Below are 19,044 nucleotides of genomic sequence, written 5' to 3' on the forward strand. Positions count from 1 at the left end.
ATTTGTTTTTTTGCTATAAAGTTGTTTGAGTTCCTTGTATATTCTGGATATTAATCTTTTGTCAGATGTATATTTTGCAAATATTTTCTCCCAATCTCGTTGTCTTTTCACTCTGGTGATTGTTTCTTTTGCTTTCAGAAGGTTTTTAGTTTGATATAACCCCATTTGTTTATTTTTCCTTTAGTTGCCTGTAGTTTTGGGGTCATATTCATGGAGTCTGTATGCACTCCTACTTCCTGGAGTGTTTCCCTTATGTTTTCTTTAAGGACTTTTATTGTTTCAGGATGTATACTTAAACCTTGCATCCATCTTGAGTTGATTTTGGTATATGCTGAGAGGCGTGGGTCTAGTTTCATTCTCCTACGTATGAAAATCCAGTTTTCCCAGCACCATTTGTTGAAGAGCCAGTCTCTTCTCCAGTGGGTAGACTTAGTGTGTTCATCAAAGATTAGATGGTTGTAGGTGTGTGGGTTGATTTCTGGGTTCTCTATTCTATTCCACTGATCTGTGTGTCTGTTTTTATGCCAGTACCATGCTGTTTTGGTTATGCCAGTACCAAGCTGAAAGCTTTTCCCCATTCAGGATGATATTGGCAGTGGGCTTATCATATATGGCTTTAATTGTATTGAGACACTTTCCATCTATACCTAACTTGTAGAGAGTGTCATGAACGAATGTTGAATTTTGTCAAATTCTTTTTCATCATCTATAGAGATGATCATATGGTTTTTGTCTTTGCTTTTATTGATGTGGTGCATCACATTTATTGATTTGTGTAAGTTGAACCAACTTTGCATCCCTGGGATGAATCCCACTTGATCATGTTGGATAATTTTGTGTATGTATTGCTGTATTCTGTTAGCTAGTATTTTACTGAGGATTTTTGTATCTTTATTCATCAAGGCTATTGGCCTGTAGTTTTCTATTTTTGTTGTATCTTTATTTGGTATTGGTATCAGGGTGATGTTTGCCTCATAGAATGAGTTTGGTAGAATGGCCTCCGTTTCAATCGTTTGGAATACTTTGTAGAGAATTGGTAGCAGTTCCTCTTTGAAGGTTTGGTAGAACTCTGCAGTGAACCCGTCCAGTTCCCGGCTTTTCTTTGTTGGGAGACTTCTGATAACAGCTTCCATCTCTTTTATTGTTATTGGTCTGTTCAGATTGTCTGTATCTTCTTGACTCAGTTTTTGTAGTTTGTATGTGTCCAGAACTTTATCCATTGCCTCTAGATTTTCAAATTTGTTGGCATATAGTTGGTTATTAGTCTTGAATGATTCCTTGTATTTCTGAGGTACAGCTGTAATATCACCTTTTTCATTTCTTTTTTGTTATTTGGGTCTTCTCTCTTAGTCTAGCTAAAGGTTTGTCAATTTTATTTATCTTTTCAAAAAACCAACTTTTTGTTTTATTGATCTTTTGTATCATTTTTCAGGGTTCTATTTCATTTGGTTCTACTGTGATCTTAATTATTTCTTTCTGTCTGTCTGCTAACTTTGGGTTTGTATTCTTCTTGTTTTTCTAGATCTTTAAGGTGAAGTGTTAGGTTGTTTTTTTGCCATCTTTCTGTTCTTCTGAATTAAGCATTTAATGCAATAAATTTCCCCCTTAGTACTTCTTTTGCAGTATCCCACAGGTTTTCGTATGGTGTGTTATTATTTTTATCAATTTCAAGAAATTTTTTGATTTCCTGTATAATTTCTTCTTGTACTCATATGTCATTAAGTAGAGTGTTGTTTAATTTCCATGTGTTTGTATAGTTTCCAGAGTTTCATTTCTTATTTGTTTCTAATTTTAATCCATTGTGATCTGAAAATATACATGGAATAGTTCCAATTTTTTTGAATTTGTTGAGACATGCTTTGTGATCTTTCATGTTGTCTATCCTGGATAATGTTCTATGAGCTGATGAGAAGAATGAATATTCTGAGTTTGTTGGGTGGAACATTCTGTAGAAATCTGCCAAGTCCATTTGGTCTTAAATGTTGTTTGGATCTTGTGTTTCTCTACTGATTTTTTGCCTAGATGATCTGTCCAATATTGAGAATGGGGTGTTCAGGTCCCCTGCTATTATGGTGTTAGTGTCTATCTCATTCTTTTGATATAATAGTGTTAGCTTTATAAATCTGGCTGCTCTGACATTTGACGTGTATATATTCACGATTGTTATGTCTTCTTGATTGATAGATTCTTTTATCATTATATAGTGGCCTCCTTTATCTCTTTTTATGGTTTTTGCTTTAAAGTCTGTTTTATCTGATATAAGAATAGCTACTCCAGCTCGATTTTCATTTCTATTTGCATGGTATATCTTTTTCCATCTTTTCACTCTTAGTCTATGTGTGTCTTTACAGGTGAGGTGAGTCTCTTGAAGGCAGCACATTGTTGGGTCCATCTTTTTAATCCAGTCAGTCAGTCTGTGTTTTTTGACTGGGGAATTTAATCCCTTCACATTTAGAGTTATTATTGAAAGGTGTTTATTTACTCCTACCATTGTATTGATTTTTTTTGGCTGTCTTAAGTATCTTTTGTTCCTTTCTTTCTTATTTTCTGTTTGTCTTTTGTATTTGTTGGTTTCTTGGGATGGTAGATAAGCTGTTTCTTTTTCTTTATTGTTATTATTTTTGTTTTACTAGCAGGTTTTGTTCTTTCCTGAGTATTCATGGCCATGATGGTTGTTTTTTCAGTATGAAACCCACTACTTCCTTGAGAATTTCTTGTAAGGCTGGTCTTATGGTAGTTATATCATACAGTTTTTCTTTGTCTAAGAAATATACTATTTGTCCTTCATTTCAGAAGGATAGCTTTGCTGGGTAAAGAATTCTTGGCTGGCAATTTTTGTCCTTTAATATTTTGAGTATATCATCCCATTCTTTTTGGGTTTTTAGGATTTCTGATTAAAAGTCTGATGTTATTCTGATTGGGGCTCCTTTATAGGTGACTTGCTACTTCTTTCTTGCAGCTTTTAAGATTCTCTCTTTGTCTTTGAATTTTGCCAGTTTGTCTATAATACATCTTGGAGAGGACCTTTTTGGGATCAATATGTTTGGGGATCTTTGGGACTCCTGAATCTGAAGATCTGTGACTTTCCCTATGCCTGGGCAGTTTTCTGCTATTTTTTTTGTTGAATATATTTTCAATGCCATTTCTTTCTTTCTCCCCTTCCAGAATACCCATGATTTGTATATTTTATCACTTAATGTTATCTGGTATCTCTCTTAGATTTTCTTCAATTTTTAAAATTCTTTTTTCTGGTCTGTCTGTGTTAATTCAAACAGCCTGTCGTGAAGGTCAGAAATTCTTTCTTCTGCTTGCTCTAGCATGCTGGTTAGACTGTTGTGTTTTTTATTTTGTTGAATGAATCCTTCAGCTCCACAAGCTCTGCTACATTCTTTTTCAGGGCATTGATTTCTTTGTACATTTCTTCTTCTGATCCTGTATATATTTTTCTCATTTCCTTTTGTTGTCAAACTAAATTTCTTTGATCTCATTTAGTTTCCTTAGAATTGTTACTCTAAGTTCCTTGTCAGTCATTTGAAGGACTTCCTGTTCTATAGGTTCTAGAGCTTGAGAGTCATTTTTTTCTTTGGTGGTGATGTACTTTCGTGATTTTTCGTATTTCTTGTATCTTTCCTTTGGTGTTATGGCAGGGGGTATCATGGTCCACTCATTCCACCCTGATGTCTGGCATGGATCCTGAATGGGCTGCCCATTTTGGCCTCTCTGGTCAGCAGGCACTGGCCTGAGCTCTTGGTCTTACAGTGATTGCCTTTTCCGGTGTGGCTGACTTTGGGTGTGTGGGCCTGGTGGCTCTTGGCCCTCTCTAAGTGGCAGGGACTGACCTGGGCTGGCAGTCCCACAGCGTCTGCCTTTTCCAGTGTGCTGAGTTGGCATGTGTGGGCCTGGTGGCTGTCATGCTTCTTTGGATGGGAGACACTGGCCTGGACTTGGGGTCCCACGGTGCCTGCCTTTTCTGGTGCTATTGACTTCGGGCATGTGGGCCTGGCAGCTCTCTGGCCTCTCTAAATAGCAGAGACTGACCTGGGTTGGAGGTCCCTCAATGCCTCCCTTTTCTGGTGTGGCTGACTCGGAGCATGTGGGACCAGCAGCTCTCAGGCCTCTCTCTCAAATGAATTTCAAGAGCAGAAGATGAATAAACTTCTCAGAGACAAATTGATTTCTAAGTAAATCAATGAGTCCACTTAATAAAATAAATCAAGAACAGAAATTAAATAAGTTTAGCAACATAATTGCATCAAAAAGCAATAATATAAATACAAAGACACTTCCAAAAGTTCATTGAAAATGGAATTGAAAGATAATAGAAATCTTTCCCTGAAGCTTTTTGTTTTGTTTAAATTTTTCCTTTTTTTAAAAAAAAAACATCATAGAAAACATTTTCTTTGATCACAGTAACAGAAGGAAATTTAGAAAACTCACAGTTGTGTGGAAATTAAGCAACACTCTTCTAAATAAACAGTGGGTAAAAAGAAAAACCACAGGGAAATTAGAGAGTACTTCAAGATAAAGATTAAAGTGCAATATATCAATATTTATAGGGTGCAGGGTTCATGCAGTGCTTAGAGGAAAATTTATACTTGTAAACACCTATATTAAAAATAAGAAAAATTTCAATTCAGCACTGTAAATTTCTACCTTAAGAAGATAAGAAAAGAAGAGCAAACTATGCCAAAAGCAAATATTAGTAGGAAATAACAAAGATCACAACAGAAATATATGAAATAGGCAATTAAAAAACAGTAGAAAAAATCAACAAAACCAAAAGTTGATTATTTTAAAAGATCAACAAAATGTGCAAAACTGTATCTATACTGACCAAAAAAAGGAGAAAAGTCTGAAATTACTAAAATTAGAAATAAAGTAAGGGCATTATTACATTGTCACTCTTGCTTTTTGTGATGGTAAGATTTAGTTTCTTTCTCTTTCTCATTTACATTTTTGTTCTACCAGTGGGTTTTGTTCTTTCTCATGTATTTGTTGTAGTGATTATCATTTTTGGGATTCCAGATGCAGGACTTCCTTGAGGACTTCTTGTAGGGCTGGTCATGTGGTGGTAGACTCCCGTAGCTTTTGTTTGCCTGGAAAATACAGTATTTTCCCCTCATTTCTAAAGGACAGCCTTGCTGGGTATCATATTCTTGGCTGGCAGGGTTTCTTTCTTTCTTTCTTTTTTTTTTTTTTTTTTAGTATTTTGAATATATAATCCCATTTTCTTTCCTATAGACTTTCAGTTGAGAAGTCTGCTGTTAGTTTGACAGGGGTTCCTCTATAGTAACTTGACACTTTTCTCTTGCTTCTTTTAAGATTCTTTCTTTTTCTTGAGCTTTGCCAGTTTGGCTATAATGTGTCTTGGAGAGGATCTTTTTGGGTTGAATCTGTTTGGGGATCTTTGAGCTTCCTGAGTCTGGAAATCTTTGTCTTTCCATATACCTCGGAAGTTTTCTGCTATTATTTCGTTGAATATGTTTTCAATGCCATTTCTTTCCCCACCCCCCCACCCCCTTTCTTTGATCCTCCGGGATCTGAAGGTCCATGTCCTTCCTGTACCTGAGAAGTTTTCTGTTATTATTTCATTGCATAGGTTTTCCATGCCTTTTCCTTTCTCCTCCCCTTCTAGAACATCCATGATTCGAATGTTTGTATACTTAAGGTTGTCTGCTTGCTCTCTTAGATTCTCTTCATTTTTTAAAATTATTTTTTCCTTTTTTTTGGGTCTGCCTAGGTTATTTCAAAAAGACTATCTTCAATATCAGAAATTCTTCTTGTTCTAGCCTGCTATTTAAGCTGTTGTTTCTGTTTTTATTTCATTGAGTGATTCTTTCAGTTCTATGTGTTCTACTACACTCTGTTTTAAGGTATTAATCTCTTTGTAAATTTCCTCCTTCATATCCTGGATTTTTTTCTTGTTTCATTACATTTTCTAACTGACTCTTCTTGTATCTCAGTGAGTTTCCTTAAGATTGTTGCTCAGAATTCCTTTTCAGTCATTTCAAAGTTTTCCTGCTTTGTAGGGTTTGGTATTGGAGAATTACTGTATTCCTTTGGTGGTGTCATAATTTCTTGTGTTTTCATGTTTCTATTACCTCTGCAGTGATGTCTGGTCACCTGGTAGAGCACTTGCTTCTTCTCTTACTCTGGAGTGGGCTTTGAGGAGAGAGACATCCTCATCTTTATCTGGTTTCTGCTGGTGACTCTCCTTGCATCAGTGCAATTGAATGTCTGGTAGGCTACCTGCACAGTGGCTTTGTGTGCAGCTGTTGTGGATCACTTGTTTGGAAGTGGTGTTTTTGGTAGGCTCTCGTGTTTGCCTTTGGGTGGGGGATACTGCCCTAAGCTCCTTGCCTAGGACCCCGAGCATGTAGTCTTGCCTGCTTCCAGGTGGAGGGGCCTGTAGCCCTTGGCTTCTTGCCTAAGCCCCTGGGCATGCTCTCATATATATATATATATATATATATGTTTTTTTAGAATAAGTTTTATTAAGTATATTTGAGATTTACAACATGATACGGGATACATATAGATAGCAAAATGGTTACAATAGTGAAGCAGACTAACCTGTCTTATCTCACATGATTAGATGACTTTTTTTTTGTGACATTAGCAGCTAAAATCTACTTCCTTAACAAAAATTCCTAATACAATACAATTTTATTAACTTTGTTCTTATGTTGTATATTAGATCCACAAAAGTCTCTTTTTCAATGGGGAGGCTCAGTCTCATAGCAGATTTATTTTTATTTTATTTTATTTTTATATGTATAAGTCACTGATTAAAAAGAATCTGCTGAAATATTATTTTGATGCATAAGAAACATCCACTGACATCCTTTTAGAGCAAATTATTCTTCATTTCTGATTGACATAGCAGTTGTTCATAATACCTAAAACTAAAATTCCTCTGCCTAGATACCCCTTTTGAGAGAGTGAATGTCTGACTACCTATGTGATATGGAAGTTATTTTAGCTGCCATAAAGGCTAGCTCATTTGTGACCATACTCTTCTCCACATTCGTCACAGGCATCATTGATAAATCAATTAGTTAAAGGGTGAATTGATTGAGAACATTCTTGTCACCAAGACCAGAATTAATATGGTATTATGGAAAGCTACTGAGACTTCTAGACATTATGATTAACTACTCATGTGAACTTAAACTCTGTGGGTCTCAGTTTTCTTCCGTATATAGTCAGAATGTTGGATAATGTATCCCTTCCAGCTCTGTTATTTTGTGGTATATAATACATCTGAGGTTTTTTTCATCCTCACTACTGTGCTTAACTAGGGTCTAGAATTACTACTTGAGTGTAGTCATCACAGCTGAGTGGAGTCCTGCATCAAGAGACAGTAATAACGCTCCCCGAGTGGCTTCCTTTCTGCCTGACCTAGGTGGTAGGAAATGTGGTATGTGCTGTCAGAACACAGGTGTCATGAAAACCACCACTAAATCAAAGCAAAAATGGGAAAGGAAAAGACTCATCTTAACATTGTCATTGGACACGTAGATTCGGGCAAGTCCACTACTACTGGCCATCTGATCTACAAATGTGGTGGGATTGACAAAAAAACTATCGAAAAGTTTGCAAAGGAAGCTGCTGAGATGGGAAAGGGCTCGCTCCTTCAAGTATGCCTGGGTCTTGGATAAACTGAAAGCTGAAGGTGAGCGTGGTATCACCATTGATATCTCCCTGTGGAAATTTGAGACCAGCAAGTATTACATGACTATCATTGATGCCCCAGGACACAGAGACTTTATCAAAAACATGATTACAGGCACATCACAGGCTGACTGTGCTTTCCTGATTGTTGCTGCTGGTGTTGGTGAGTTTGAAGCTGCTCTCTCCAAGAATGGGCAGACCCATGAGCATGCTCTTCTGGCTTACACACTGGGTGTGAAACAACTGATTGTTGGTGTTAACAAAATGGATTCTACTGAGCCACCCTACAGCCAGAAGAGATATGAGGAAATCATTAAGGAAGTCAGCACCTACATTAAGAAAATTGGCTACAACCCCAACACAGTAGTATTTGTGCCAATTTCTGGTTGGAATGGTGACAACATGCTGGAGCCAAGTGCTAATATGCCTTAGTTCAGAGGATGGAAAGTCACCCATAAAGATGGCAATGCCAGTGGAGCTACACTGTTTGAAGCTCTGGATTGCATCTTGCCACCAACTCGTCCAACTGAAAAGCCCTTGCATCTGCCCCTCCAAGATGTCTACAAAATTGGTGCTATTGGTACTGTCCCTGTGGGCTGAGTAGAGACTGGTGTTCTCAAACCTGGCATGGTGGTCACCTTTGCTCCAGTCACTGTTACAACTGAAGTAAAGTCTGTTGAAATGCACCATGAAGCTTTGAGTGAAGCTCTTCCTGGAGACAGTCTGGGCTTAAATGTTAAGAACGTGATAACAACTATACTTTTATGAAGTTGTTACAACAAGCAAATGGAAAGGACATTCTTGGGGGGGAGGGGAGAGAGGGAGGAGGGAGGGAGGTGTCGGTGATGGGCCATAATAATCATATACAGTGTATATTGACAAAATAAAAATTTAACAAAAAAAAAAATGTTAAGAACGTGTCTGTCAAAGATGTTTGTCGTGGCAATGTTGCTGGTGACAGCAAAAATGACCCACCAATGGAAGCAGCTGGCCTCACTTCTCAGATGATTGTCCTGAATCATCCAGGCCAAATCGGTGCTGGTTATGCCCCTGTACTGGACTGTCACACAGCTCACATTGCTTGCAAGTTTGCTGAGATGAAGGAAAAGCTCGATCGGCGTCCTGGTAAGAAGCTGGAAGATGGCCCTAAATTCTTGAAATCTGGTGATGCTGCCATCATTGATATGGTTCCTGGCAAGCCCCTGTGTGTTGAAAGCTTCTCTGACTGTGCTCCTTTGGGGCAAGGTCACCATGTCTGCCCAGAAAGCTTAGAAGGCTAAATGAATATTATCCCTAATACCTGCCAACCCAGTTTTAATCAGTGGTAGAAGAATGGTCTCAAAACTGTTTATCACAATTGGCCATTTAAGTTTAATAGTAAAAGACTGGTTAATGATAACAATGCATCGTAAAACCTTCAGAAGGAAAGGAGTATGTTTTGTGGACCATTATTTGTGTGTGTGGCAGTTTTAAGTTATTAGTTTTTAAAATCAGTACTTTTTAATGGAAACAACTTGACCAAAAATCTGTCACAGAATTTTGAGACCTATTAAAACAGAGTTTAATGAGAAAAAAAAAATATTAAAAAATATTCAGTAAAGATATGACCATGGTCTGGAAATATTTGTTTTGGGATCTGCAGATTTTTTTTTTGTCTGTTCCAGTTTATTTATTTTTTTTAAAAGATGACCAGTAAGGGGATCTTAACCCTTAACTTGGTGTTGTCAGCACCACGCTCTCTGAAGTGAGCTAACCGGCCATCCGTATATAGGGATTCGAACCCGTGGCCTTGATGTTATCAGCACCGCACTCTCCCAAGTGAGCCACAGGCGGCCCCTATTTTTTGTTAATGTGGCTACTTGAACATTTAAATATTTAAAAGTATATAGTGAAATACTATTTAAAAGAACTCTTGAGGTCCACTTTTTTTTTTTGCCATACTCCACAGTTTACAAGGTTTGAGCTCAACTTTCTCTGCCACTACCTCGTAAGTCACACTCCAGTGAGGGTCTTGAGATCCTTAGTTATTAATATTTTTATTGCATTGCTACCTATTGGAAAGGAAGGCTGAAGTGCAGATTTCATTATACATGCTTCTGTTTACAACAAATTATATAGTAGGAAGGGTGATGGTCGTGTATCTGTATATATTTAAAAAAAACATGGAAATGGGGATACTAGTAGTCCTTAAAACTCTGTGATAGATTGAGGGAGTTGGGCATTATGCGAATTCTGGTTCTTAATGGAGCTTATCATAAGACGTTGGACCTGGATTTGAGTATTATTTGGATTTCTTTTCACAGGATGAAGGAGTTGTTAAAGAAATTCCTATTACTCATCACGTTAAGGAAGGATATGAGAAAGCAGATCCTGCGCAGTTTGAGTTGCTCAAAGTTCTTGGTCAGGGATCATTTGGAAAGGTAATGAATACTTTCCTTCACATTTGTTTCTCTTCTAAACATTTAGCAAAAAGTGTGCATGTAAATAGAAGTCTGATGAGTGTGCCATTTCTAAGCTTCTGAAAGAATTCACACAAAGGTAACTATTTAATTTAATTTTACTTATTTTATATCTGTCATGCCTTTATTTCCATTTTTAATACTACTATGTCATAGTCAAGGTTTACCAATCCCTTGGGCTTACTGATTTCTCTAGGGAGAAATACAGTGTGCTCTTTATTGGCTGCCTAAATCAGGGTAGTTTGATTTTTATAAAAAAATGGTATTCCTTGTTTTCCTGTTCAAATGCTGGCATGGACACAACTTGTTCTCTCCTGTTGATTTCATCTCCGTTTCTTAGCTCTATCACAGCAGTGTGAATTTATTTCTTAATTCATATATGAATTCATGAGTTTATCTATCATCTGTTAAAGCAAAGTAGAATAAGGGTGTGTAAAGTAGAGCAAGGGTCGGTACTGGGTAATATATGGATTGTGTGAAAATCGAGACAAAGCAAAATTGAGGAAGATTAACTTTTACCCTCATTATTAGAGTTGTTTAATAAGTGCTTAATAACATATGGTTCTTGGAAAAGAAGTATGTAAGTCTGGTTACTGACCTCTGTACCCTTAACATCTAAGATGTAAAAATTATCACATATGCACAGAAAGTAACAGGCTTTAGGAAAACAGCAACAACCATAATTTAAGGGGAGAAAGATAAGGAGTAACTACAAATATCAGGATGGCTGAGGTTTAGTTTTGAAGTAGCAAAGTAAGGCAATTGAGCAGTGATTATTGATAGTGCTCTGGAACATCTTAAAACAAAGACATTTATCGAGCACTCCATATGCATACATCAGTTGTACAAGCAGTATTGGTGAATATAAAATAGATAGTTGACTTAAAGTAGTCTGATATCTATTCAATATAGAATATACATGTGAAATATAGAGAAATATTTTCAGGACACAGAAAGTACAAACTAACATGGATTATCACTTGTCAGTGAATTGATACAGGAGATATATAAAGAGAAGGAGATAGGACTTAAACAGTGTGCTGGAGAGAGAAAAATTAGAAGGAGCTGGTAATAGATTGGTGGTGGTGGTGGTGGGGAATGTTTATAGAACTGACCTGTAGAATAGGCATGTGTATTTGACACACCTTTATATTAAAGTTTCTAAAAAGATAATATTCTTTTAACTATTTTGTACTATATATCTATTTTATGATGTTAATTTTAGAAGAACAGAGATGAAATTCTTTTATATCCCAAATGTCTTGTATAAATGCTTAAATATTTGAGTTCCGGTTTAAATGGCAGAATATATGGTCCCCAGCATCACTCTTTCCCACAAATCAACGAATTTACACCTATAAAAATGAAATATCAGCCAAGCTGGGGCCACTGGAGCTCAGTTGAAGAGGAGGAGAGACCTACGGAACTCATGAAGGTGGGAGAAACCACGATGAGAGAAAAAAAAAAACTACTCAGCATTTCGGGCCGCGGCTGCTTTAATGCTGGAGCGCATGGAGCAGGAGCTGGCAGAAGCCTCAGCTGTGCCCTTTGGATGGAGTTATTTGGAGGCAGAAGGGGAGAAGAGGACTTTGGTGGCCCCTAGGACAGCAAGACCAATAGGGTTCCTGTGGACCCACGCAGGAGTGAGGGGCCAAAACAGCTGAAAAAGGGGTGCCATGCAGAGGCCAGTGAGTCAATGCAAGGGACTGGTGCATGGCCCATCCCATGGGAAGTGTTTGGAGCATGGGCAGTGGGGGAGACAGGCCCACCAGGAGAACACTGGGACATGGCAAGAACAGCCGATCTGCACCCCTAAACAGCACAGGACCACTTAGAGGAGACTGGTTGGGAATGCAGAATTGCATGGGGTGCAGTTTGATGAAAAAACTCAGGCACAGATCAGAGTTTCTACACAACCCAGGTGCACTGAGTATCTGGAGAGCCAGAAGTACCTATAAGGTCAGCCATTAAACCCTGAGTGTCACAAAAAGCCTTCCCTAGGAAAACAGCAGCAAAGCAGCAATTTAGCTCAACCACACAGCTCAAGTGCTGGTTCCCACAGGAAGTTCCCCCATTTTAGAAGTAAGCAAAGGACAAAAATTAGTTCTGACCCAGGCATGCCACCAATGCCTTAGGGCCCACCAGGGGACATGAGGCATGGAGCCAGGGGCAGGACCCCCACCCACAACCACTCATACCACCAGAGCCTGGGGACCCGCCCAGGAACCCGAAGCTTGGAGCCAGGGACTGGACCCCACTCCCACATCCAGGCACACCATGACAGCACCTCAGGGCCCCACCCAGAGGCCTGAGGCATGGAGAAGGGGACCAGACCCCCATTCCACAACCAGACACACGGCACCAGTGCCTCAGGGCTTGCCTGGGCACCCGAGGCATGGAGAAGAGGACTGGACCCCACTCCCACAACCAGGCACACTTCGCCAGCACCTTGGAGCCTGCCTGGGGACATGGGGCATGGAGAAGGGGACCAGACCCCCCTCCCACAACCAGGCACCCTGCACCAGTGCCTCTTGGCCTGCCCAGGGATCCAGGCCATGGAGAAGGGGACCAGACCCCCCCTCCCACAACCAGGCACACCGTGCCAGTGCCTTGGGGACCACCTGGGGACCTAGGGCATGGAGAAGGGGACCAGACCCCACTCCCTCAACCAGGCACGCTGTGTTAGCATCTTGGGCATGGAGCCAGGGATCAGATACTCTCCACAACCAGGCACACCACCAGCACTAAGGAACATGCCAAAAATATCTCCTCCATGTGGGTGGCTCACCACAGCCACTACGATAACCATGACTGCAGTGAAGGCGGCTGATGCCACAACCACCATGCAAATGGTCCGCTAGCCACTGGAGTGCGTTGACACAAGGGGAATCACCAGCAGAGATAAAGAAAGGAGGAGGATGTCTCTTTCCACAGAGCCCATTTCAGAGTGACAGAAGAGGCATCTGCTCTATGATAGTATTGGGGGACCTAATCATGCCTCTTAGCATTGGACAGATCACTTGGGCAGCAAATCAACAGAGTAACCATTATTCTTTCAAAGGGAGAGAAGAAATCTAGGGTGATTGGGGGGGAGGGAGGGGGAAAGGGGGATGAGGAGGGATTGGCCAAGGGGCACAAAGCATATTTACAATTCATAACAATATATATGCTAGTAATATTGATTTGATCAACATATATCGATGTTGAACCCCAAAAATATGTATAATCAATTTTGATTCAATAATAATTAAAAAATAAAATAAAATAAAAACCTAATAAATAAATAAGTAAATGCTTAAATATTTGACTTGAATAAAATCTCACCAGGCAAACATTTAAAGCCATTAAAACTCGTTGTCAGTTGATGTATGTATTTATTCATATGTATATTTATCTCTAGCTTTGTTCTGGAAAGGATTTAAGGCTTTCATAGATGAATAATAAATAAAATTAAATGAAAAATGAGTGGGAAAGATGATGGAAACAGAAAAATCAGAGCAGGAAAGATTAGATGAAGCCAGTAGTACACTCTGTTGTTTACAAATGCGTGACATAGAGTTGATAAGTCTTCTAGAAGTGGGCCAAAAATGAAGACTTATGTTTTCTGGCAGCCATTATAAAGAAGTAGATACATTCAAGTATGTGATTATTGAGAGTATCTTTAATGTAGAAACATCAAACAGACCAGAGAAATTTCTCTTGTGGGTCTTTATGAAGAGAATAATACTGTATAACATAATGAAATGTCTTCAATAACATCTTTATGTTAAATATAGCAACATGTTGACAGGTTGTTAATGTAGTCCTTAAATTCAGGGAACATTCAGCTCTATCTGTGCAGAAACATTGCTTTAACAAGGATATCACTGAAGCCTTTATTGTATTCCTAGTACCAAAACATAAGATAGTGATCTTTATGTAGCTTATCAACCAAAGAAATAATGAGGAGGTGGGTTTTCTTTTTTTTTTCTTCCTAGGATGAGAACATACTTGTCAGTATTACATCATTTGCGTAGGCATTGTGTGGGTGTGACTTGTTATATGCTGAACTTCTTGAGGAATTTGGCCAAGGCTATGAATCAGATAAGTGTGGGAGCAATTCCAAGAAACTTTGGGCTGCAGTCTTATTTAAGTTTTTCTGTGAAGGTTTCATTGTTAAAATGCAATGAATGGGATTTTAGCCCATATAAAGCCTGTGACATTGTTTTTACAGTCTATTTAATGGGGGAGAAACCCAACTAAACTCAATTTAAAATTGTACTTCAAAGAGGCATGCATTATCATCATGGAAGGTGCGTATAAAATTTTATGTTAATACAGCAAGTATAATGTTATTAATGATTAATGATTAACATTAATTTTCTTAATGTTATTAATGATATGTGGGATGAAATGTTACAAAATATATTTAAAACATCCAAATTAAAATAAATAAAATGCCAGAAGTAAGACAATACCTTTCAGTAACAACCATAAATACAAGCAGATTAAATTCCCCACTCAAAAACACACAGACTGGGAGATTGGATTAAAAAGCTAGACCAAGCTATATGCTCCTTACAAGAGACTCACCTCATGTGTAAGGACACACACAGACTAAGAGTGAAGGTATGGAAAAATATATCCCACGCAAATGAAAATCAAAAACAAGCAAGAGTAGCTATTCTCATATCAGTTAAAATAGATGTTAAACCAAAAACTATAAAAAGAGACAAAGACAACCATTATATAATGATAAAGGGATCTATCCCAAGGAAGACATAACAATCATAAATATATATGCATCCAACATTGGAGCACCCAGATATATAAAGTAAACACTATTAGACCTAAGGAAAGAGAACCAAATACAATAAGTATTAGGGACCTGAACATCTCTCTCACAACGTTGGACAGGTCATTTAGGGAAAAATTAACAGAGAATCACAGGGTTTAAACCATACTTTAGACCAACTGGACTTGGCAGATATTTACAGAATATTTCATACAACAACCACAGAATATACATTCTTCCCATCTGCATATGGAACATTCTCCAGGATAGATCACATTTTAGGTCACAAATCAAGCCTCCACAAATTTGAAAAAAACAGAAATCATTTCAAGTATCTTTTCAGACCATAATAGATTAAAACTAGAAATCAGTCACAAGCAAACTCTGGAAACTGTACAAACACTTGGAAATTAAACAACTGCTCCTGAACAACTTATGGGTCCAATAAGAAATTAAACAGGATATAGAAAAATTGATTGAAACTAATGAAAATAAAGACATATCATACCAAAACCTGTGAGATATTGCAAAAGCAGTACTAAGAGAGAAGTTTATTGCAATAAATACTTACATCAAAGTAACAGAAAGATTTAAAACAAATGACTTAATGCTATATACATCTCAAAGAACTAGAAAAAGAAGAACAATCCAATCCTAAAAGTAGTAGATGCAAAGAAATAAGATAAGAGCAGAATTAAATGAAATAGAGACCAAAAAAAGATATAAAAATCAATGAAATAAAAAGTTATTTTTTGAGAAGATAAACAAAATAGACAAACCATTAACTAGGGTAACTAAAATAAAGAGCAGAGAAGACCAAAATAACGTAATTTAGAAATGAAAAAGGATACATTAGATATGAAGAATCATTAGAGACTATTGTAAACAACCATATGCCAACAAATTTAAAAACCTGTAGGAAATGGATAAATTTCTGGACACATACAAACTTCTAAGACTGACAAAGAAGAAATAGAAAACCTGAACAGACCAGTAAAAATCAATGAAATTTTAGCAGTAATCTGCAGTCTCCCAAGTAAGAAAATCCCAGGGCCAAATGGCTTTACTTCTGAATTCTACCAAACCTTTAAAGAAAAATTAATACAAATTCTCTTCAAACTATTCTGAAAAATGGAATCAGAGGCCACTCTCCCAAACTCATTCTGTGAGGCCAACATCATACTGATACCAAAACCAGGCAAAGATACAATAAAAATCCTCAATAAAACATTAGCAAATAGAATACAGCAACACATCAAAAATGTTGTATGCCACAATTGAGTGGGATTCATCTCAGGGATGCAAGAATGGTTCAATATATGCAAGTCAATAAATGTGATACACCACATTAACAAAATCAAGACAAAAACATATGATTATCTCAATAGATGGAGAAAAAGCATTTGAAGAATTCAATATCCCTTTGTGATAAAGACGCTCAGCAAGTTAATTATGGAAGAAAAGTATCTTGACACCTTAAAAGCCATATTTGACAAACCCACTGTCAATGTCATCTTGAATTGGGAAAAGCTAAAAGCATTCTCCTTATGAACGGGAACAAGACAAGGATGCACATTCTTACCACTCCTATTTAACACAGTATTGGAAGTTTTAGCCAGAACAATTAGGTATGCGAAAGAAATAAAGGGCATTTACAATGGAAAAGACGAAGTCTGTTTGTGTTTGTAGATGACATGATCTTATATATAGAAAATCCTATAGACTGTACAAAAAAAGCTCTTAGAGATGATAAACAATTTTAGTAAAGTTACAGGATAGAAAATCAACACTCGAAAATAAATAGCAGTTTTATATTCCAGCATTGAATTTGCACAGAAAGAAATCAAGAAAGCTAATCCATTTGCAATAGTCACCAATAAATAAATAAATAAATAAATAAATAAATAAATAAAATATCCAGGAATAAATATAACAAAGGCGGTGAAAGATCTCTACAATGAGAACTACAAATCACTTTTGATTGAAATTTAGAGGACACAGAGATGGAAAGGCATTCCATTCTTAGATTGGAAGAATTAACACTGTGAAAATGTCCATACTATCCAAAGTAATCTAGAGATTCAATGCAATCCCCATCAAAATACCAATGAAATTCTTCACAGAAGTAGAAAAAAGAACCCAAACTTTCATATGGAACAAGAAAAGACCATGAATAGCCAAAGCCATCCTGAGCAAAAAATAAATAAATAAAGCCAGATGTGTAACACTACTTGACTTCAAATTATACTACAAAGCTGTAGTAACCAAAACAGCATGGTACTGGAATAAAAACAGCCACTCAGACCAACGGAATAGAGTAGAGAACCCAGAAGTCAGCCCACAAACTTACAGCCAACTGATCTTTGGCAAAGACACCAAGAACATATATTCAGAAAAAGACTGCCTCTTCAAATACAAATGGCCAACAGACACATGAAAAAGTGGTCAGCATCACTCAGCATCAGGGAAATGCAAATCAAAACCACTTGGAGGTATCATCTCACCCCAGTTAGACTGGCTAGTATCAAAAAGACAGAGAATAACAAATGCTGGTGAGGATGCAGAGAAAGTGGAACCCTCCTACACTGTTGGTGGGACTGTAAATTGGTGCAGCCATTATGGAAAACACAATGGAGTTTCCTCAAACGACTACAGATAGAACTGCCATATGATCCAGCAATCCCACTACTGGATGTATACCCAAAGGAATGGAAATCATCATGTCGAATGGATACCTGCACACCATGTTTATCACAGTTTCATTTATAATATCCAAGAGTTGGAACCAACCTAAATGTGCATCTAGATGACTAGATAAGGAAAATTTGGTATATATACACAATGGAATACCACTGTGCCATAAAAAAGAATGGAACACTGCCATTCACAGTAACATTGATGAACTTAGATGAAATAAGCCAGGCACAGAAAGAATTACTGCATGTCCTCACTCATAAGTGGGAGCTAAAAAACAAATAAATAAAACAAGAAAGAAAGAAAGATAAAGCAATCACAATAATACCTTGAAGTTTCAAAGGGAGAGAACCGAACTGAGGATACCAGAGGTGGGAAAGGGGGAGGGATGTGTAAGGTAGGAATTTCTAATGAGCTACAAAAATGGTTACATTGTATAATGTTGAATTAGCCTGATCTGAGCACCACATATTGCATACAGGTATAGATAGTCAACTCTGTTCCCCACAGATATGTACAGCCAACAATGTTTCAATAAAAAAAAGAAAAAGGAAAAAGAAAAATACTGAAAAAAATTATAATAAAAATAAAGATGTGTGATATTCCAGTTCATTTCAACGAATGCTTTTTGAGTACTTCTTTTTGGAAAATATAGACATTTATGTGATTAAGAGAATAGTGTACTGGAGTAACTCACTCATTTTTCTTCTAGACAGTTTTCTATAATTGGATTAGTGTGATGGAAATGAAATCTCTCCTATCAGGATAGATGTCATTTTAGATACAGTAGTTTGAAGCCAGGCAACTACTTCTGTCGTTGACCATGGGCAGAGGGTGAAGAAATATGTTTTCTTACACTAGGAAAGTTTACCCATAAGACCAAAAAGAAAAAAAAGGTGATGAATATAAAAAACAGTTACTTCTCTAGACTGAAATGATAGCTTCTATTAGATGACATGTCACACTAGTTAGTGTTAAAACAGTTAGAAAAAAAAAATCTGCATTGTGCAGCAGTATCTTCCTGAAAGCCTAGACTGTCCCTTTCTTCTTTGATTGCCTCTTCTTACCTTTTATACTCTATTCTTTTCAATCCTACTATGGGCTATGTTCTAGGACAGTGCTTGTGAAAGTGTAGTCTGCATGCCTCTGGGCATCCCCAAGTCCCTTTTGGGGAGTCCTCTGGTCATAGCTATTTCATAATAATATTTAGGTATTAGTTGTTCAACTGCTGGCACCTTGGTTCAATCATGGCAGTGACTTCAAATGGTATAAGTATTCATTGTATTCTTTACTGGTTCACACAGTTTAAGAATGTCCTTGATGAGGCTTTAACAATTATTAAATTTATTAATTCTGAATCCTCAAAAACACTCAAAATTCCTCCAACTATACGCCAAAAAATTTGAAAATCTGGAGGAAATGGATAAATTTCTGGAAACACAT

General features: G+C 37.4%; 1 protein-coding gene and 1 pseudogene across 2 annotated transcripts in view; both read left to right on the top strand.

Annotated features, from left to right (window-relative positions):
* Positions 1–19,044, top strand: part of RPS6KA6 (ribosomal protein S6 kinase, 90kDa, polypeptide 6) — a 154,761-nt gene that overhangs the window by 42,696 nt on the left and 93,021 nt on the right. For both annotated transcript variants that reach the window (XM_008585631.1, XM_008585690.1), the window contains one exon: positions 9,978–10,094. In XM_008585631.1, coding sequence (XP_008583853.1) covers positions 9,978–10,094 — 117 coding nt within the window. The remainder of the gene's footprint in view (positions 1–9,977; positions 10,095–19,044) is intronic.
* On the top strand, positions 7,476–8,954 carry LOC103601535 (annotated as a pseudogene).

Source organism: Galeopterus variegatus, unplaced genomic scaffold, assembly GCF_000696425.1.
Source record: "Galeopterus variegatus unplaced genomic scaffold, G_variegatus-3.0.2 Scaffold10, whole genome shotgun sequence".
NCBI lineage: Eukaryota > Metazoa > Chordata > Mammalia > Dermoptera > Cynocephalidae > Galeopterus > Galeopterus variegatus.